The 22718-nt window shown below is 45.1% G+C and overlaps 1 protein-coding gene across 2 annotated transcripts in view; it reads right to left on the bottom strand.

Annotated features, from left to right (window-relative positions):
• Kif26b (kinesin family member 26B) overlaps positions 1–22718 on the bottom strand; it is a 428644-nt gene that overhangs the window by 259331 nt on the left and 146595 nt on the right. For both annotated transcript variants that reach the window (XM_076914586.1, XM_034520916.2), the window contains exon 3: positions 6926–7459. In XM_076914586.1, the coding sequence (XP_076770701.1) occupies positions 6926–7459 (534 nt within the window). The remainder of the gene's footprint in view (positions 1–6925; positions 7460–22718) is intronic.

Here is a 22718-nt window from a genome sequence, read left to right as displayed (position 1 = left end):
TCTACTCTTCGATCCCTGGCCAGCATGATCTGAGCAGCTTCCTACAACACACACTCTTCGCCCACCATTGCTGGAGCACAGCAAGGACACAAGGTTGAGCAACCAGGGGCCGAAGTCTCTGAAGCCATAAGCCAAAATAAAACTTTCTCCTTTAATGATCTGTCCCCCCTCTCTTGCTCTCTCTTTCTCTCTCTCTCTCTCTCTCTCTCTCTCTCTCTCTCTCTCTCTCTCTCTCTCTCCCTCCCTCTTTCTCTGTACATATGTGGTATATGTGTGTGTATGTATACAAATGTACATCTGCATATGGACATGTGCATGCCATGACACACATGTGAAGTCAGAGGACAACTTAAGTGTTAGCCCCATCTTCCATCTTATTTGAGACAGGATCTCTTGTGTGCCACTCTATGCACCAGGCTAGTTGGCCTGCACACTTTCAGGGATCTCCTGTCTCTAGTTCCCATCTCACTGTAAGGCAAGCACTACACATGCAGTTGTGCATGAATTCTGGAGACTCTAAGTCCTCATGCTTGCACAGTGAGAAATCCCCTCTCCCTTTCTCCTTTCTAAGTCGCTCACCTCAGGCATGTTGTAACAGTGAGGTCTTTCCTACATGAATTCACTGGTGCTTTCAGGAAGTTATGAGGCTAGTGACAGGTGATTTATTACTTAAGGCCAGGTCTCAACAATTCAAAGCAGAGCCTGGGTCTCATCCTCAGATATTATCATTTTGTTGGACTGGGGTGTGACCTAGACTTTGAGAATTTCTTTTAAAATCTCCCAGGGGATTCTAGTGTGTAGCCAAAAGTTAAAAATTCTACTTTCAAGGAAGCAAACTGTTGTCCATTCCTCTGTTTCAGATCTCCAGGGCCTGTCTTCAACTTCCCAATAAAAACTCATGTGAGCCAACACTTATGTTCAGGTCTATAATTCCCAAAGGTCTTTCAAATACATGTAATCCTCAAGATACCAGGAAAGGTGAGAACTCCTTTCTGAAGCAGTCCTATGAGACCCTGTTCTTTTGGTTCCAAAGGCCTGATAGAAAAGAGAAACATCCTTCCCTGTGTGCCAGCTAAGGCTCTCTGCCCCCAGCCCAGAATAGCTTCTGCAGTTTCAACACTCTGAGAGACTTACACAATGGTCATCCCTGGATGCCAGTGGAGAGCAGCTGAGGCTCGCCTGTTATTATGACTCTGTAACAATAGGGGAATTTGAGACAAATGGAAAGCAGCAGGGCTGTACAAGCAGCCTCTCATTCTGTGGAAGCAGCCAAATGAGATAACCCCACTTGCTGGTGTGCTGGCCGGCCCAGTGGGTGAGGTAGTTGCTGGTGTAGGATGAAAAGCCCATGTGCTTCATCATCTCTCAGGTCTGCAAACCTCCTCTGACTTGTCTTTATCAGGTTGTCAGTTACCAAATGCTTCCTTACGGCCATTGGAACAAACCAGCACTGATCTATTATCTTAATGGTCTGGAGACGTCTGAGGCGACCTGAAGAACTGGTTCCTTTGGAGGCTGAGAGAAAATCTGCCTCCTCACCTTCTAGCTTCCATAAATGTCTGTCTTCCCTGAGCTGTGGCCCCTTCTGAAAAGGCCAGGAGCATGGCTTCCTCCCAGCTCTCCCTCTCTGGCTCTGCCTCACTCTTAATGAACACTTGTGATTCCATTGAGTCCACTTGGATAATCTCAGACAACCTCAACATCCTTCATGGAGCCCACAAATCCCAATCAGGGTTTCCCAACCGAAGATTGACCTACAGATTGACCAGGACATGAACACCTCTCAGGGTCCTTCCTTAGCCAGCCACACAAAATTCATGACCAGTTTTAAGCTTCCTGATACAGTCTGGGAACTCCTTTCTGACCAAGACCTTATCCACCATACATAAGATGTGTAGCCATTCCTTTGAACTTTCAACCTAGATTTTACATCCTTGAGAAATCGACTATAAGTGGCCAAATACACAAACACATCCTTTTCCCTGTGTTCAGAGTTTATGGGGGCCAAAGCAGCAAAGGAAATAATTAATCTATAGATGAGCAGGAGGGTATATATATATATATATATCTCCTTTTAGTGTCAAACCTCACATGGCCAAAGGATGGTCGACAGGCACATTCTGATTTGTGCATATTTATACAGAGCCAATAGCAGAAAGTCAGGCTTTGAAATGGCTCACCTCATGTTCTCATCTGAAATCAACTCTCAAAGATATTTTACAAGAAGTTGCACTTGTGATTTATCATTTCTGAAGTCATCTCACTGCCTCCTAAATTACCCTTTTTTTTTTCTTTCCTCTTGTGAGGCAGGAGCTTCACAAAGGATATAGGCTCCCTGTTGGAAGTCTGGCCTCATTGTCGTCATCCTTACTGCATCTGAGGTTCATAAGGATAGCCTCCCCTTCCTTATATAATATCTCCACTGGCTCAGGTTCCCTGGAGTGGAGCCGTACCCTCAACACTCATTAAACTCTAGATGCTTCTCTGCTCAAGGAGCACTCTGGCTCTGGGCCAGAGGAGATCTGCTCCACAGAGGGAAGTGGGAGTGTGGGTGAACAGGGAAACTGCAGCTGGCTTTCAGAGCAGTCAACCATCTCTGACGAGCTGGCTAGACCACGGACTACAGAATATTTACTGCAGGGAGATGTTCACAACAGGAGACACTCAGTCTGCCAGACCCAGAGCCCATGCCTCAGGGCATCAGGGTGATATAGTCACAACACGTGGGATACTGATTCATAGCCAGACCCCAAATCTCTTTATCCCAGAGAGATTTCCTCTGGTCCCTTTAATCATTACTCAGGGGAAAACACATGAGTTGGTCAGCTCTGACATTGCCAATAAAATGTATCCAGGATAATTTCAAGATAGAAATCCACATCATCTTTGAATCTGATTTTAAACTGCAACTAGAGTTGGATTCCAGTTCCCCCTCAGTCTCAGAATGGCCAAGCACCACCCCATTTTTGTACTTACCTGTCAACTTCACTGTGAAGACCATGGGACAGGAACTTGGATTTTAGCCTAAGGAGGCAGCCCCCCCCCAACAAATAGCACAGTGCCTACTCTATAACAAAGGGCATTAAAAAAAATACTGGTTCTTGTGCAGGAAATTCTCCTTCATCTGAGATGGGGCAGGAGAAAGTGAGAATTATTGTGAATATCTTATAAAAGGAATACACCCACAACCCCACCCTTCCTTTTAGGCATCTTGTAGATTGTCCCTTTCATACGTCTCCATCCTTGGGTATTTTGTATTACAGCTGTGGTCCTAACCCATTGTCCTTGTGATATCAGTAATGGTGCAGCAGCTGAGTGTATATGGTAGCCCAGATATTGGCTCTCATGGCTTCCAGTGTGGACGGTGAGATGGGAGTTGCCTGCGTAACAGCTAACACTATCAGAGACCACCTGAGAGGAAGGCTGTTCTCCTGACCATGCAATTCATACTCACAAAACCTAACTCTGATAGTGATGTTTGTTGGATCCATTAGAACACCTTCATAGAGTAAATATTCATCAATATCGAATATCATGGTAACATTAGACATCATACTGGTGCTAGATATGAAAGGGGGGGTCTTTCAGGTACTAAACCAGCAGTCTTCCAGTGAGCTACCCAAAGATTGCATTTCAGAAAAATAAGTAACACCATGGGAAAATATTCCCAGTCAATGGAACGGAAGCCAAAGTGCTGGGTCTTATCACAAGTTTAGGAATTGTGAGTGACTAGATAATGCATTTCTATGTGTTATGGGCTTTCAGAAATCACATCTAATTTTTTCATATGGTCTCCATTTTATTTTAAAACAAGTGTGTTTTACTTCTTATAACTTTAAAAAAAAATTAAATGTATTGTGCATTTTAAATGAAAAACAATTTTGTAAAAAAGCAAAATATTCCATAATGAAAAAGACATGTTCTGTTCCTGACAGCTCTAGTTGGGGAATTGATTGTTCCCCTGGGGCCTGTATGATAAGGCTTGGTTCTAGAATGGCACCACTGGGTGATGATAGAATCTTTAAGAAGTAAGAACTAATGCAAGATCTTTCAGTCATTGGGAGCGTGGTCTGAGCAGGCTTTGAGATCCTCTGTCAGCAATTAGGTAATACACAGTTTGTCTCCCCACAGCTATGAGGTTTAGAAACTCACGAGAGACACCTCTGGGCATATCTGTGGGCTCACTTTCAGGAAAGATTAACTCAGGAGTCAAGTCCAACCTTGAACATAGTTATGTAAAAGAGAAATCCAGATTAGCACCAGAATTCCTGTCTTCACCCCTGTTCTGTCAAGATGTAAAGAAGGAAGACATCCCAGCTGCATGCTACCACAGAGTAGCTCACTTTCATGCTTTTCCCGCCATAATGGCCTGTATCAATTTCAACTATAAGCTAAGATAAAACTTCCTCCCTTAAGTTATCTGTTATTCAGTCAGAGTGGCAAGGAATGTAACTAATACAGAGGCCAGCTGACCACAGACTGACATCTCAAAAACGTTAAGTACAATAACATTGCTCTTCTGTCGGCGAATTGTTCTTTGTATCTGTTATAATGATGGGACACTACCACAGATGCTGGGAAGACAGCTCAGTGGTTAAGACCACCTGCTGCTTGTGCAGAGGTCCCAGGTTCAATTCCCAACATTTCCATGTTGGCTTACAATAGTCTGTAACTCTAGTTCTAGGAGATCCAACATCCTTTTCTGGGTTCTGTGGATACCAAGCACACACACACACACACACACACGCATGCATGTGCAAGAAACAAATAACCCTAAATTTAAAAAAAAGAAGAAAGAAAGAAAGAAAGAAAGAAAGAAAGAAAGAAAGAAAGAAAGAAAAGACTTACACACAGCCCTATGCAGTGACTTTCAAGACTAGGCTACAAAGTCTCCTTAAATGTTTCCTTATGGTTCTTTTTCCTATTTATACAGCATATAAATATATAGTTATATGATATACTGTGGTATATGTAGATTAACCACACAAAACTTCACCTAATAGTCAAATGGATGCTCAGCCCCTGTGGGTCAAAATAAGGATTGCTCTGGGTCTCAAAGGAAGCCATGTGTGGGAAAATTGCTGATGGGATCACACAGGGCCAAAACAGAGAGACTGGAAGCAACTCACTTGGGAAGCGGGTTCCAAGGTGAAGAGAAAGCTGGTGTTGGTCTGTGTTCAGCTGTGTAGTCAGAGGTCACTCACTTTCTCTGAGTATCATGTTCCTTGATTACAATAAGAAGATCTAACCATCTTGTTCTTGCCTTGCAGGCCCAATGCACAGTTAAATAAAAATTCTTTGGGGAAATTATACGGTATTCACATTTGGTCAGACACATTGAGGTCATTTTATGCGTCCCCGTATTTTCATCTCAGGTCACAAAACAGTTCTGTGTAACCTCAGTTGGTTTGTTTTTCTTCTGGGCACACGGATGGGTTGGCTTTCCCAGTTTCTCCTGCAGGGAAGTGAGGCTAGAACACTGGATTCCTGATGGTAGAGTATGAATGGAAGCACTGTGTACCCAGGCGCAGCCTCAAACCCATGATGGGAGCCCCCCACCCCACACACACACCACACCCTGCACTTCTTGGCTGGTTACAGAAGATCTAGTAGAGGACCTTGAGGCCCCTGAAGGATGGGGACACCATTGATAAAGGATGCCTGGGTCCCCATATGAAAAGAGAAGGCTTCTCACCCCATATGACACAGCATGTCTGAGAAGCAACCTGAGGTGTTCAGGCTGTCTCATTTACCAGTGACACTCCTTTCCACATCAATGACAGTTAAGACACAGAGGACAGAGGACATGTGTTGACTCTGACCTTCATCCAATAGAAAGCTCCCTGGAAAAAATCGGGACTAATGAGTTTTCTCATCATTTTTTAATTTAGTTTGTGTTTGGGGGTTTTGCTGTCTTTGAGACAAGACTTCACTCTGTACCTCAGGCTAGCACTACCATGTCTAAATCAGAATGATTTTTTTTCTTCAGATTTGAGACCCGCTCTTATTTTCATATACAGAGACCTGGTGTGTGTGTGCTCATTTCAGTATGTAAAGGGGGAGCAGGAGGAAGAGAAAGCCAGGCAGGAAAAAGTTCCAACATATTAGATGAAACTCAAGTAGAAGACAGTAAAGGTCCCCCAAGGTACAAGAGGTTCTTCTCCAACCCTTTCCGAAGGTACAGATAGTGACAATGGGATGCCAACACAGACCTCCATCTATAAACAGTACAACAACAATAAACTCCATCTAAATTATTAGTGATGCCCTGACTAACTCATCAATTGCTTTTTTAAAAAATCCTAATTTTAGGGAGCTGCTGCAGTCTTGGGGTCAAAACGTTCTTAACTGTTTGTCTTAATTTCTAAACTTCTTATTATCAGGCGCAGTACCAGATCATATCCTAGACAATATTCTATATGTCTTATAGACACATCTTTGTTTAATCCTTCTACTATTATATCAATTCCAAAGTGAGAGATTTGAGCCTGAGATGGGGTAATCCCTTTGTGCAAAGTCACTTTGCTAGTACATGTACAGATCAGGGGATTGGCCTAGTTCAAGCACTTTCAGGTCTTCGCTCTTAATCACTATAACTCATAGTAAAGCTGGTGGCTAGGAAGCCCTTGGCACTGTCAGAACTAACAAGACCTCTTAGGGAGAAGATATTAGCTAAGCAAGAAGAGGGTAGGATTGGGAGTTGACAGAGAATCTCTCCAAGCAAGCAGGTCTGGCTGGAGATCACTGGTGAAAACCTCGAGGTGTTACACAGAAGCATGAAGCGCTGAGCTAGGAGCTTCCAGAAGGAGAAAGAACATACAGCCTCCTGTTTCAACTTTTACTTCTAGAGGGAGATATGGAGTGTGTGCTCATTTCAATATTGGGGAGGAAACCCCTGTACTTCCCTGCTTATAGGGGTGCTTACCTGGTAGGGGTACAGGGTAACCCCATTGGTTCTTGAAAGGGACCAGGTGCCATCCAGATATTGGTGAGCCTGAATGGCCACTGAGTTGGGGATGTTTCCATTGCTGGGACTGGTGGCCATCTGGAGGCTGACCTTGGCCTGGTGGGTTGGGGATCCGCTCTTCTTTTCTGCTCCGTTGCTGACCCCAAGGCTGTTGGGTTTGCTGCTGTGTTTGTTAACAAGGCCTGTGTAGGTAGAGGTGGCATAGGGGGTAGGCACAAAGGCCCACTCCCTGGGCTGCTGGAGCCCACCCATGTGCCGGGACCCCACCAGTGTGGGAATGCTGGAGATCGGAGGGGGTGAGCCCGGAGAGGCGTCATAGTGCTCGCTGCCAGCTGCCTGCTCTAAGGTCAGCACCATTTGGATGGCTTCCTGCTTCAGCTGGTTCAGGTGTGTGGCACAAATGTCACAGCGGTTGTCTCGGTCATTCCACGACTTCCTGATGGTATTAGGAACCTGGAGTTTGTCGTGAATCACAGCAGAGAAAGCAGGGTCCTACAGAACACACAAACAAGAAAGAAAAGAGCAATTTGTAACTTGATGCTGGTATCAAATCCAGTTCAGATGGCTGCCACCCAAGGATCTGACTGTTTGATTGACATCACCAGGAAGATGCCAGAACAAGAGAAGCATTAGGTGGCAGACGTTATGCAGGAGTTTGGTACTAAAAACCTTAATGATACTAAACAGAACACATCTTCATGGTGTTCCTTCCACCCAGTCAATGGGGAACATTTTAGACTCTCCTACGTCCACTAAGTAATTACAATCTGCTTCCTCCCTAGTCCAGCATGATGGGTGTGAGTACCTCATTCTCAACAGCAGAGAACCTGCAAGAGACAGAAGTGTCCCTTGTGACCGGAAACAGAGATCCTATTCTGCCAAACTTTGGCCTCAGCAGCATGTGTGCTAAGTCAGCACCACAGGAAAGAAAACTAACCAATAGATTCTAGATCCAGGATCCAGCCTGCTCCAGCAGCCAGCATGCCTCTGCCGGCAAACAGACCTGTTACCAGCCTCATGAGGACCCATCTTCTGGATTGTCTTTCTCATTTCCTGAACAGTCCAAGATGCTTCCTCCACAAGTTTTACCTAAAACTACTACTGAAAAATCGTCATGCGGGTATAGTGGCTCGCACCTGTAAATGGCAGCACTAGAGGAGCTGAGAAGGATTGCTGTAAGTTCCAGGCTTGCCTGGGCTATGATGTAAGGCCTCTGTCTCAACCCCTGCTCCTGTATCTCATGCTCCAAGGTCATATCTGAGAGAGAGGCAGGGGTAACGAGGACTCTGTCTCTCATTCATTTGCTTTAACTTCCACAAAACTACATTACATAAAGATACAGCCCTGGTAATGTGAATGAATGGGTGTCAACACATTTTCCAGTTCTGTTCCTTGTGACCTTGGGGGTTCTGTGTGCCCTTAGACAACGTGCTCAGTACACTGAACCTCTCCTCGGCCATGCAGCTACTGTGTCCTGCCCTTGCTGTAATATCCTTCTAGCCCCAGAACTTCATTTGTGAGGACAGGACAATACTGTCCACGCACAGATGGACAGACCCACCACAGCATGCCTTGGGTCTGGAAGAGTTTGCAAGGCTCAACAATGATTGTGAGTAATGAATCAGGCTCATCTTTGGAGTCATTTTCCTCTAGGATGCCAAAAAAAAAAAAAAAAAAAAAAAAAATCACCCTCAAAAAATCAGTGTCAGTTTTATGGACCCGAGGCCCATCTGGACGAGTGCCATGTCTGGAAGGTAACTCGGGGCAGCCATGGTGGGCAGGAGGATCGGTCAGTGGGAGGTTCATTCCTAATCATGATCTGTCTGGATGATGGGCCCCAGCACTTTGTTCTCCCTGTCTAACTACTCTGAGCAGCTCCTCGGCATGCACTGATTAATTGATTAATAAATCAAGAGGCCTCTTCACAGAGCAGCAGCAAGGAAGGCTCAGGAGGCAGAAACTCAAGACAGCCTATAAAGTGGCTGGAGTAATAGGAGGTTGGGGATGATTGGGTTCCGCCTGGAAAAGCCATGCAAACCAGACAAGGCTCACTGTGGTGTCCTCCTCAATGGCAGCTGCTTTGTCCAGACAGTCCTTGATCGTAGTGTAAGAGCATGTGGGACCCGCAAGAACCCGAGTGGGGCCATTCTAGAGCAGACTGTCACCTCAGTTCATCACAAAAGGAGATCCAAAAGGATGCAAGCTATGCTGTACGATGGACATCTTGACCACTTACTTGTCCATGACCATTGACTTCAAGAGTCAAAAAACACATCTGTGTGGGGTTTTTTTTTTCACAGTTTTATAGGAAATGGGCATTTAATTCAAATGGCATTTGTATGCCCCCATATTTACCAAAATAGTTTCTTGCTTTCCCACATGACATTACATAAGAAAACTTTCCCATCAATATAATACATGTCACCCAGGAATGTTACTTTTCAAATGCTCACGAGGCGCTTTTGTCCTTAGGTCACTGCACCATTGTCTTGGTCATTCCCTCATTCCACTGCATAATTTAATATAATCTGAGGAAGCATATGTATCCACATGTTCTTGAGAAGGGCAATTTAACAGAATCCACAGCCAACGACATCTGCTTTCTAGTCACCAATAATCTACTGGGCTTCAGGAAGCCTCGGTTTAATAGCTTATTTTAAATGCTTTTGCTGGGTTGGGACCATAGCTCAATTGTTAGGGAGCTTGGCCAGCATGCCCAAAGCCATGGGTTTGATCCAGGGCACCATATAAACCCGATGTGGTAATGCAAGCCTTCTATTTCAAGACTCGGGAAGTGGAGGTAGGAGAATCAGATGTTCAAGATCATTCTCGGATATAGAGTGAGTTCCAGGCCATGCTGATTACATAAGACTTGTTTAAAATATTACCACTGTCAACTCAATCATAAGGAAGAAATATTATAGTAAGTCTGTGGCTACAAGAAAAGCCATGTGCACACTTCATGGTATTTTGGATTTGAAGTGCTAGGCTTAGATTCTGAATTTGATTGACACAGAGACACATCTGCCCTCCGGAGCTCATGAGCAAACCTGCTTCTGAGAACTCCTTCACCCCTGTCTTTGATTTTTACTGCCCTCCCCTGAAGTATTCCCTTCGATATTCAGCCTATTGCTCTTCATAGCTCAGTTTCCAACACTTAACACATTGATATGTTAGCTTCTAAAGTGCCAAACACCACACCAAGCTGGGGAACTGCGGACAATTCCTGTCCTGTGTGAGGTCACATCCAGTAGGACTTCTCAGCACCTAGATTATCAGATGCCACAGCTTTCTCCTGCCCCTCTAGTCCAATCTGAGGTGACTCCAGGATCCATCACCACAGGCACACTATGGAAGTCTACAGCCCTTTTAGTTACACGCCATCTTTGAGGGTTCTAGTTCCACTCTTCTCCACACACAGCCAGCATATTCGGGAATGAACATGTGTTCCCAGGGTCTTGTGCACACTATAAATGTTTAGCATGACTGACAGACATTGCATTTTGCACGTGCTAAGACAGAGACAAGTCAGTGTCAACCGAAGGTGGAAGCAAGTGGGGGCAGGAAGCATTCCTAGCCGTGGACAGTACACGCTTGCTGGCTGTCTCTGACATGGACACAGCAGTGGACAGTACACACTTGCTGGCTGTCTCTGACATGGACACAGCAGTGGACAGTACACACTTGCTGGCCATTCCTGATGTGGACATGGAGAGGACTGAAGGGCCCAGAAGATGAACTTATGAGGAACTACTCCATTAATAAAGCCACAGATAGACAGCCAGCCACCTAGCCTGACATCTGCCTTGCTTATGGACATTGAGATACTTGTGCTGTTGTGCCTCTGACCCAACCTGTGACCTCAGGAAATAGTCAAATTGAAGTAGCATAAACCACACACAAGCAGAACCTCTATTTTAACACATCCGTTTTTTACTTCAGCACATATGAAAATGACCCATTGGCACCTATACAATGTGTTAGCCTAAATTTTAAAGCTCAACGTACTCTCATCTTTCAAAGAAAATATGCAAAAATTATTTTTGTCTCATCTCTCACATGAAGAGGAATTTGAAAAGATGTCTGAGTACCTGGCGATGGTCCTCAGAAGGAAGTGGGTAGTGAAGTTAATGTTCACACACCTAAACTGTCACAGTTAGTAATGACTTCAAAGGAACAAAGAGACTCCATAGTGTGGGGCCGCCATCATTGCTTTGCTGCTTGTTCTAGGGGAATTTCAGGGAAATGTGTCTCCTGCTACAATCTGCGGGGTGCTCGCTCAGTCTGATGGCTCCCTGAGACTGGGTCATACATCTGAGGGATTTCATGCCCACAGGTAATTACACCCGTGCCCCTGGTCTCAGTGACCATCCACATCATCACCATGGTGTCTAGGAACTGTTTTCTGTCCCTGCCTGGTCGTCCTTCACAGTCATACCCTTCAAAACAATCCTTCAAGCTGACAACTCCACACTAAATGCCTTTGTCCCTAAGTCTTCCTTCACTCCCAATCACTATCTAAGCAAATGACATAATTAGCACCAAGGTGCTCAGGGTGGAGTCTAGAATCGGCTTTGTCTGCTTTTCCATTTGCATCCAATCACCAAACTTGCCAAATGGAAGTTTCTAGAAAGCCTCACCCTACCCCTCCCCTCTGTGGTGCTGCCTCCACACTGAGGGCCAGGCTAGCCTTCCCTCTGATGCCCACAGCCATGCATTTAGCATCCTCCATTTCACATGGTCACATGGTCTCCTCACACTTAGCCTTGACTTCCTTCTATCTCTACCATGGCTGTAGTAAAATACATCTGATGGCATCATCCCTCCTTTTTCAAACTTCAATTCTAAGGCCTAAGTGACTGTTGGTCATGTTTAATTATACAGTTATTTCTCTACTGGACTTTGAGCTGTGTAAGAAAAACTATTCCTTTGGCTTTAAGTCCTTCAATGTTTAGCACACTACCTATTACACAAGAATCTCACAAGACCTTCTTGTAAAATGAATGAATGAGTGAGTGAATGAATGAGTGAGTGAATGAATGAATGTGTGAATGAGTGACTGAATGAATGAGTGAGTGAATGAATGAATGAGTAAGTGAATGAATGAATGTGTGAGTGAGTGAATGAATGAATGTGTGAATGAGTGAATGAATGAATGAGTGAGTGAATGAATGAATGAGTGAGTGAATGAATGAATGTGTGAGTGAGTGAATGAATGAATGTGTGAATGAATGTGTGAATGAGTGACTGAATGAAGGAATGAGTGACTGAATGAATGAGTGACTGAATGAAGGAATGAATGAGTGAGTGAATGAATGTGTGAATGAGTGACTGAATGAAGGAATGAATGAGTGAATGAATGAATGTGTGAATGAGTGACTGAAGGAATGAGTGAATGAATGAATGATAGGAATGCACTCTAGGCTAGAGCCATTGAGTAACAAATTCATTCAATGCCCATCACTCATTTGCTTTTATAAAAGAGTTTCTAATAATATACATCTTGAATGTTCCCTCAAAGTCTCATGAGCTAAGTAAGAGCGTTGCTATGACCTTAAAGAGGTGGGACCTAATGAGAGGTCCTTGGGATATCTGAGGAGGCCTTAGAAAGGGACTATGGCCCTGCCCACCCCTTTCATTTCCTGGTGGGGAAGTGATCAGTTTTACTCTGACATGGGTTCTTCACTACTACTGACTGGAAAGCTAAAAGGAGTAGCCCATTGACCATTTAGTGTATGAACCAGGAGACCATGATACTTCTGATTTTAACTTGGTCATCGTGAGTGTTTGCTACAATGCCAGCCAGCTAGCTGAAGGGATGCTGAAACATTTGACTCTCAGACTCAGACCTCTTACCAGTCTTAACCATTGTGCCTGACTAAAGGCCTCACGTGGCCAAACTCCTTTTGCCTTTGACATCAGAATAGATTCTTGGGCCTCGGCTAATCTTTTCATCTCTATCCTAAATTTCTAAGAGAGCGGCATTTAAATAGAATGGACTTAAACCATTACTCCCTAATCTTTACAGCTGAGAAATTCTGGACCAGTACTCCAGTTCTGTGGTTCACTGAGGTTGGCCCCCTAGCAAGCAGGTGGTAGCAGATTTTCAATGGATGAGGAAGGACTGGTAATGAGGACTGCAGAATCTGCAGGACTCAGGCAAGGAAAGCCTGGCCCATCGAAAGGTGGCCTGGATGCTCCTGGTTGCTTTCTGTTCTGTATTTCAGCCTCCTCGGGATAGGTTGCTTCGCAATAAATGCTGATGCCTCTGTTGAGGGCAGGGGGATCCTGTGCATTATTTTAGCCAGGAGTGCTTTGCGTGTGTTTCTCGGAAGCCTCTGGGTCTGTGATGAAGGCAACAGCTGGAGTCAGCATCCAGCACGTGTTGTACAAATTCCTTGTGATGTTTGCTCCTGGTTCCTTCCTCTAGAGACCTCTAGAGACAGGCTGCAAGAGATTTAAGCTGTTCTTCAAAAGCAGCTTCTTGCCGCTTTGTTCCTGACGTTTCTCCCTCCATAAACAACTGTCCCTTGAGGCTTGGAAAAGAAGATGGGGCCCTGAGAATAAAATGTTTTATTTTGCACAGCAGGCAGCCTCTCAGATCAATGGGATTTGCCTTCACACCCTGGAGAGCTGGCCCCCTTGGCCTGGGGTTTGCATTCCCACCCTGTCACCTTCCTGCTGAGTGTCCTTTCTCCTGGGGTGCTCTTCATAGCTGCTCTGTCTTGGCAAAGGCAGGTGTGATTATTAATGAGTCTACTGAAGACAAATTGCAAAATTGAAAGTTTGTGAATCAATCGATAGCCAACTTTAGATCAAATAGACCCAAGGATAACAGCCTGTCCCCACCACAGTCCAAATATTTGGACACAGTGTCTCTCGGAGAAGTGAGGTTTCTACTTCAAGAGTGTGGCCATAGCTTGCTCAGACTTGTGAGCAAAGGCAGCTTAAACACTGGAAATCAGAGTGGTCCATCCTTCAAACATATTCCCCAAGACGAGTCTGCCTCTCATGGCCTTCGAACTTCCCCAAGTTGCCATGTCATTTTCCACAGGGGTTTGATGGTGGAGACTTTTTAAGGCAGAGGCTTGGGTGGCGGTGAGGAGCAGGCTCTAAAGAGCACACTGGCCAGTGTCTCCTTCCCCTTCTTCCTGTTGTTGGATCTGCTCAGTAAGAATTAACCAAGAGAAGTCAAGTCTGTATCCTTTATTCCTGCTGTTTCTGGAGTTCTCAGACCACAGACAATGGCTGTGCCTACCTCTGGAGATGAGCCAGAGAACGAATTAGAGTGTTGGACAAAGTTATGATGTACTGCTGTTCTTTGCAGGAAGGGTACCCAGCCTCCAGGGCTCTGTCATTCTTTCTGATGCAACAACGTGTGAACTGAAGGAAGTCCCTGAGCAGGTCCCTCTGATTGGCAGGGGACACATTCTCCACAGCAAGAAGCCTGCTTGAGAGAGGCTGCTCACACTTCTACTTCATTAACATACAACTTCAATAGAAACTTCTGGCAGCCTTTCCTGGTCCCGGGATTTGTCACCATTGTTAGTCTGTTCTGTGAGCCAGTGGCACTTCCCCAGTAATGAAGATCACACATTGCTATGCACATAAATGTGAATCCTGGCGTGTGTGAGAGACAGTGGGGGAAAAAGAATGTAAAGTTATAAAGACATGCTGGGTAATGAGCTCAGAGAGACAAAAGGAAAAAAACCTACGGAAGGGTGAAATGTTAAATGTCAGACCAAAGTTGTTTTACATAAGAAACTAAATTAGGCTGAGATGTCATGACTGTGCCATCCTGCTCTGGACCACTGCAGAGATGTGAACCTCCCAAGCACAAGTGTGTGGCTTCAGTGGGAACAACTGTCCCACACACGTGAAGCTCAGCACCACCAAGGCACGTAGCAAAGCAATTAACAGGACAAGAAAAACGTAAACAAGAGTGCTCACTCAGACAGAAGACAGACAGACAGACAGACAGACAGACAGACAGACAGACATGTGCTGCATCTTTCACCACAGGACATCACATGCCTCCCTTGTCACTAGAAGTGAGCAGATGCTACCACCATGCTCTTGAATGGCCCAAAGTACCCAGAGATGGGTGAGACACACTGACAAAGTCAAATAAACAAACAGATCCATTCTGTCAAAATATGAAGTGACCACCAGAGTGCAGTCAAAGAAAGGTACAAGCATAAAAAGATGCTCTGTCCTGGCTCCCAGGAGCCAGTGGCACCACAAAGCTGATGATGACATAGGTCATCTTCCTTGATAACCCTACACATTATATATAGAGACCTGTCTGAACCTGGAACTCCCCAATTCATCTGATCCTTAAGTCTGTCAACTGCTAAGTGAAAAACAGCACCCAGATTATAGAGTTGTAAGGATTAGAAATAATTTGTGACTGTATTTACATTTATTCAATGTAAAAGACATTGAATAAATCAGATTTAAAGTTACTGAAGAGTAATAACAAAAAGACCTATTTTTTAAAAGAAAAGGAAGAATTCTATTTTTTATTATTACTGCATATGTGTGTTTGTGGTGTATGTGGGTGTGTGGGTGCACACACATAGGCACAGGTGAATAGTAGCCTTGCACACATGCATACATGTAGGTGGAGGTTTGTATCAGTCATCTTCTTTAGTCACCCTACACATTATGTACTGAAGCCTGACTGAAACTGGAACTGCCCAACTCACCTGTCTTGGTGGCCAGTTTGCTCTACCGATCTCTACCTCCTAAACACTGGGATACAGGCAGTGCACCATACCTGCCGTCATTCATGTGTATGCCGTGGATCCAAACCCCAGTCCTCATACTTCGTCGGCAAGCCACTGAGCCACCTCCCACACCCTCAATGTATGATTTTAGAAGTTCATGAATTACTAAAAAACTAGGCAAGGTATTTCTCATAGTAATCACGGGGGGCGGATATTCTGTCTAGCTCACAGGACTTCCAACTAGTTTTCATCCACAGATTCTTTCTAAACCTTTTGGTGGGTGTGAGAGGCTCAGGCCCTGGCTCAGTACCCATGACCAGGAGACAATTAAAAACAAACCTCTGCATACTTTAGTTCCCTCAGTATATGAGCGTGAACTTAGGATCCTACTACTCTCTTCAAAAGGAGTCAGATGGGGTGGGGAGACGGCTCAGTAGCAAGTGCGTCCTTGTACAAGAATGAGGATCCCAGTTCAGACCCCTAGCACCCATGTAAGAACCAGGAGCTCACATCTGTAACCCTGGCTCTTGGGGCATTTTGATGGGTGGATTCCAGGGGAATCTCTGTCTAGTGAGTTTAGCCAAAATGTCAAATTTCTTGTAAAGTAAAAACACTGTCTCAAAAAAATGAGGCGGAGAGTGACAGAAGATACTTAACATTTCTGGCCTTATGTACACAGGCAGAGCTAGTTTCATGTGTGTGTGTGTGTGTGTGTGTGTGTGTACACACACACACACACACACACACACACACACACACACACACACGAGTAATACTGAAAATGTACCTGAATGCTGAACTTTACTTAGATGTTTAATTTCCAGTGACTGAAATCCATGGATACCACAAGCGTGATCCTGTGTAGGCTGCAGGGCACCACTACCAGGGGCAACGGAAAGACATCCATTCTGTGAGAAGTTCTAGCTGCATAGGGCTGTTTAAAATCTGTTAACTATCTATGAAACTCTCTTTAGCTGATTTTATATGTATGGAACACTGAGCCAATATACTCAGCTACATTCTCCTGGATTTACTACAAAAATGTAAAATCCCTAAAACATAGTTATAGAGATTTAAAGAATAAAATGCTAAAAAGCTCTGCTCTGACCATATTCCAGAGCAGATCTGACTGCTTCAACAGTTCCCTCAGAGCTGGTGCTGTGGCCCCGAATTCCTGGCCTCACCTACCTCCTCAAGCTGACTGTCAGAACCTGACCTGGCAGCTCAGGGGACCTCCCTGTAGGGTCAGCATGGCTCCCCTCTGTCCCCCAGAAGGCCTTGTATCCCTCTTCCCCAACACACCTTCTCTGTCTCTCCTGAGGTCCCTGCCCTGGTAACAGTTCTTCCCTGCACTTGACACCCTAGTATACTTTTGGAGGTTAAAGGGTTTGCTCTTTATTGTCACTAGGGATACCTATGTGGGTGTGTGCATGTGCCCACTGTGCCAGAGTATACATTTTAAATGGACACACACACACACACACACTTGCTCATTTGCACGAGGACACAGCATCAGTCTGTTCTGAGTCATGGGGTTTAGCAAACACTTCCTTATGAGAGAGGTGCGTGTTCTATCTCCACAATCACAGCCAATTCCCAGGAGGCAGAAAGCATGCCATGATGTTTCATCTCGGTGGTAACCTCTACTCTTGCCCCCTGGAGTCTGTTCTCAAAATGGTAACCAGGCTGAGACATTTCAGTGTCCTGACAGTACAGGAGGGGTTTAGTCACTTTTGTCAAGATGCCCCTACATAGTTCAGTCACTACGGCCCCTGCCTGAGAAACCCCTCAGCAGGTAGGTCCTGCCCTCCCTTAGATGGGCACTGGGCACATGGTAGAATCTTGGGAGAGGCGCTCTGGAACTAATGAGCCCTCTGGGAGATCACAGAAGGGAAGGAAAGGGAGGCAGACATAAGGAGGGGAGAAAGGACACATGCCTCACTGGCTCATATGTGATCTTAGCTAAGGCCTGACAGAAGTAGATGAGAAACCCCTTTCCTATTCTGCGACTGTCTTCTGTGAGAAACTTAGTGCTAGGTGACTGCTCTTTACAGAAAATATTCCAGATATGATGAGGGGTTCTTGAAGCACAATCCAAAGGCTAAGGACAGAACGGCACCATTAGGCTTCCTCACCCAGTTCCCTCTGGCTGCCAACAGTGGCAGGCACTATTGTTCTGTCTGACCATAGGACATTTAAAAACTATTCCGTTGCTTTGTTTTGTTTTCTGTCATAACTGGGAGGGGTAGTGACATCTAGTGGGTAGATGCAAGCATGTTGTTAGGTGTCTTACAGAGCACGGAATGCACACCTCTCTGACCTTAATACACAATTACCTATCCCCAAATAACTTTATGTCATGGCAGAAACCCTAACCTTTGACCTTCACAGGATCCCTCCTCATGACACTCAATGGAGGAAAGTCTCTTGTAAGATTAAGGGGGCCTGGTATTTTACATCCAGACACACAGACTGGCTTTTCTGTCCTTGCTTTGACATAAAACACTAAACTCTAAATGACTCATTCTCTTAATGCTCCAGCTGAAGCTGACAGTGGAGCTGGGTTTGGAGGGTGTGTGACATCCCTCTGACTACTAAAATCTCGCACACTGGTGGAAGTTACATCCTGGACCACTTGTCCCAGCCCCCATCCTTCCCTCTAACTGGCATCATAGACAATTCCCTTCCTGTCAACAGTGTCATGGCACAGAGAGCCACCAACTGTTTCTAGGCAAGCTTGCAGTGGAAAGGATTTGTGGTCCCAGTTCTTGGTCGCTTAAAAATGTGGATCTGGTACATGGCTTCAAGGACTGGTTCTGGAGCCTGTTATTTCCATATGTCTCTTGCCCAGGGTAACAATGAGGACAACTGAGGTGGCTTGGTCTATAAAATAATTTCAAACCTCTGGTCAGACTTCACATCAGGGTAACTGTGCAGTTTCCCTTCTGGAGAGAGAAAACCAGTGCCACAAGAAGACAGTCACCTGAAGATGTAATCTGGTGCAATTACAGAACAGACCAAGGATTTATTTGTTCTTTCAAAGAAACAAATCCACATTTATGTAGCTCAGACCATTTACCAGGCCTGCGATGGCTTTGGTTTATTTGAGGGAACTCACAAAGACTGTGACCTAAATGCCCAAGGCTAGAGGAGACCCTTAGAGACCCTTAGAGGTCATGGCTGAGCCATGCATTCGTGTGTGTGTGTGTGTGTGTGTGTGTGTGTGTGTGTGTGTTATACTATGTTTATATGAGCAAGTGTTGTGTGCATGTAGGGAACCAGTGGTACCTTCCTCAACATCTTCCTGCTCTGTGTTTTGACAGAGGCTCTCACAAAACCTAATGTTCACCTATTTGGCCAATGAGCTCCAGCAATCTGACTGTCTCTGCCTCCCACAGGCAGTGATTATAGACTGCACCCAGATTTTACATGTTTACTAGACGTCACCTTACCCATTTATCCATCCCCAGCCCTCACTGCATGTTTATATCTCCATCCTTGATACACTAGAAACAGCTCAGCATACCCATCCCAGAGGTTAGAACATCCCATCAAAATCTGGCACAGGATGCCTGTATTCAAACCAACAACTTCTAGACCTTCTTATGAGGTTCTTCATCCCCAAACTCGTGCTTACTTATTTGAGGAGGAAGGACTACATAAATCCTGAGAAACTCTCACTCCTTACCCTCTGTGGGGAAAGGATAAAGTCCCAAGTGTATTGCTGACAGGGACATGGGCAACGACCCGAATGTCTCACGGAAATAGCAAAGCAGTCTTCTGTCCAAGTATGTAAATGCTAGCAACCACAGCTTCCTCCTCCTGGATGGATGACTGCAGCCTGAGACTGCTCCCCTGCAGAGACCTCCCGCTGAGACTCGCTGGCCCCTCCTCCTTATGTGTGCATGTGACAAACGCCTTGAGGATCTGGGTGTGATAGGGGCCTCCCATCCACGCAGGCACAGCCCACTCAGTGCCAGATTCTGAATGTCTGATACCTGTCATTCCTCATCTTGCATTCCACCAGTCAGATTCCCAGGACTCAGTGACTTCCTTCCTTCCTTCCTTCCTTCCTTCCTTCCTTCCTTCCTTCCTTCCTTCCTTCCACAATAAGCTTTTGGGAAAAGGTCTGGCTGAAAGTTAAGATTTTCAAACACAGGAAGAAAACTCATTCTTCTTCCATGCCTGCCTCTGTCACACTTCCAGTTTGGTCTTGAAAAAAAGGGGAGCTGTAAAATGTTTATTCATGTAGTCTAGCGAAAAATCTAGAACAAAAATCTAGCACAAAACTCTGCCCTGAGTATTTTCCAGGGAACTGTAAAGGCAGAAAAGAGAGAGGGGGGATTATACCAGACAAGACCTTCTTAAAGCTCTTGATTTTGACTTTTGGTTATGGATTTATCAATACCCTTTGAGAATATTGGTGTGAATCTGACTCGGCCTGTCCCAATTCACCATCTATCAGAAGAAAGGAAAAGCATAGATGTGACATGCTGTGTGTGGTCACAGTCGCAAACTGTATAATAGCAGAACTTTCCAACATGAGGGCAGGGGCCGGGGGGAGGGGAGCTTTGTCAGAGTTGTCTGGTCATTCATTTCAAATATTCACACGTGAATTCGTTTGATTCATGTTAGAAAGCTAATGTGGTCCTGAAATTTATGGATATCACAAAAACACACTACAATTAAAGATTCAAGAGAGAAGCAGTCTGCCCTCTGCATGTGGGGACTCAGCAAACAGCCTGGACTTCATTCTGAACCCAGGTTCAAGAGAGAAGCAGTCTGCTCTCTGCATGTGGGGACTCAGCAAACAACCTGGACTTCATTCTAAACCCAGGTTTTAGCTTAAGGTTTAAGCTTTGCTATTTTCTAGTTTGATCACTGTGGCAAGTCATTCAATCTTTTTTTCCATTTTTAAGTGTCTGTGTGTGTGTGTGTGTGTGTGTGTGTGTGTGTGTGTGTGTGTGTGTGTGTGGTGTAGTGTGCATGAGTGTGTAGATACATGTGTACATGTATGTGGGCGTACATGTGTGGGCAGGTATGTAGAAGCCTGAGGTTGTTGTCAGGAATCATCCTCAATTGTTCTTAATTCCTATTCATTGAGGCAGTTTCTCACTCAAATCTCTAGCTCAACAACATGATCATTCTCACTGGCCAGTTTGTCGGGGGATCCTCTGTCTTTGTCTTTGGAGGCTGGAAGTACACGTAGGCCACCATAACCAGCATTGACATGGGTTTCTAAGGATCTGAAGCCTATCCCTCAGACTCCTGCAGCAAGCACTTTAACTACTAAACTCCCTCCCCAGCATCCACATCACTCAGTTTCTTATGCCTGAATTTCCTTATCAAAGAGGCAAGTAGACTTCTCCTCCCTGGGTATTTACATAAAGATGTAACAGAGTCACAGACACAAACATACTGTATGAGGAGCCCCGTGAACACAGCATGCCATTCTTACAGATGCCAAGATTTTCCCGTGCTTAACATGTGAAAAAGCAAGGCTGGGACGTAAGCCAGGCCCTTTCGGTGCATGACTCAGATTGTAACTAATGGTTCAAGGTCTAAGTATCAGAAGAGGTGACATAGAAAAGTAAAGAGGACCACCCAGGTAAGCATTCAAATATGAAGTGCCATGCCTGGTACAGTGTCCCTCTCCATTTGCTGACCCTCTGTCCAGCCAGAGGCACGCTTTCAGCTACATATCACAACAGATGGGTCAAAACAGAGAAAGGCCACCAGAGCTCATGCTCTGCCTGGTCTTTATTAGTGGCCACATTAGAATACTGTGCCTGCACTCACAAAACACTTGTGACAAGTCACTTCCTTGCCACTTCCTCTTACTGCTGAGGTGGCCAGGCAGATGAATGGAACTTTCCAGAAAAACAAACCAACAGTCTCCTGCCATCCAAATGTCTGCTAGAAACTCACTTAAGAGGCAAGGAGAATAGATGGCTTAGAGACAGTTGCCCACAGTCTTCGCATCTAGGAAGAACTGAAACGCGATGGATGCTCTGGAATCTTGGACTCACCCAAAGCTGCAGACTAGAAGAGATGTTCCCATTAAACAGATGTTCCCATTTTCCCAGAGCCCACACCTAAGTGGTTCTGAGAGGCAAGCCTGAGTGGCCCATGGCAGGCAGAACCATAGACACTTACATCTGGAGGGAAACTTAGTGAACCTTGTCTGGGCTTTGATGATTTGGGGAAGTGCACATTGGTCTAACCATAGACAGGAAAGTGGTAGGCCTGAGAGTGTAACCACCACATTCTTATAGACTACTAGCAGTTTCTACAGTCTGAGACAAGATATGCTTCAGAGTGGGTGAAAGTGCCTCCTGATAGCTGTGCAGTCGCCTAAGGATCCACTTCTCAGTGTTTCCTGTATCCAGAGATGGTTGGGACTCTCCAGGAATCTCCTCCACAAAGAAAAGCTTCAACTTGGCAAGAATTTACATTCAAATGACTCTGCAGTCCTGGGAATGTTTCCAGGCCAACAAGACATTCCTCTGGACCTGCTGAGCTGCTCTTGACCTGAACTTAGTGTGTCCACCCATCCAGCAGCACCAGGCCAGCTGACTTCACAAGCACTGCCTGAATTCCCTATCTTTAGGGAAAAGATTGTGGCAATTATATACAAACTGTACTCAGGACTGTCTGCCCACAACGGCAGGGCCAAGAGGTGGCTCACAAGACTTTAAAACTGTTCCTAGACAAAGCCTTTGGGAGTCTGTCTCTGAAAAGTGCTTTCTCATGTGGTTCCCTGCTGAATTTTCACAAAAGCTTATTCTCAAAGGACTTCATTTTTTGTGTTCTTTGAGCTTCAAACACAGTTATATTCAATATTAATTCTCCTGTGTTTGAGAGCTGAAAACACAGCCCAGCTGTGACAGTGGCTTGATTCATTCCAGATCTTTCCCCACTATTATTTACAAGCAGAATTTCAGTTGTTGCTTCTGCAAATAGTAGAACCCAATGTACTGTTAACTGAGTCTGGCCATTTTTCTGAGAAGTTAATTCATTAA

The sequence above is a fragment of the Arvicanthis niloticus genome, chromosome 16 (assembly GCF_011762505.2).
Source record: "Arvicanthis niloticus isolate mArvNil1 chromosome 16, mArvNil1.pat.X, whole genome shotgun sequence".
Lineage (NCBI taxonomy): Eukaryota > Metazoa > Chordata > Mammalia > Rodentia > Muridae > Arvicanthis > Arvicanthis niloticus.
This window is presented reverse-complemented; position numbering and strand designations above follow the sequence as displayed.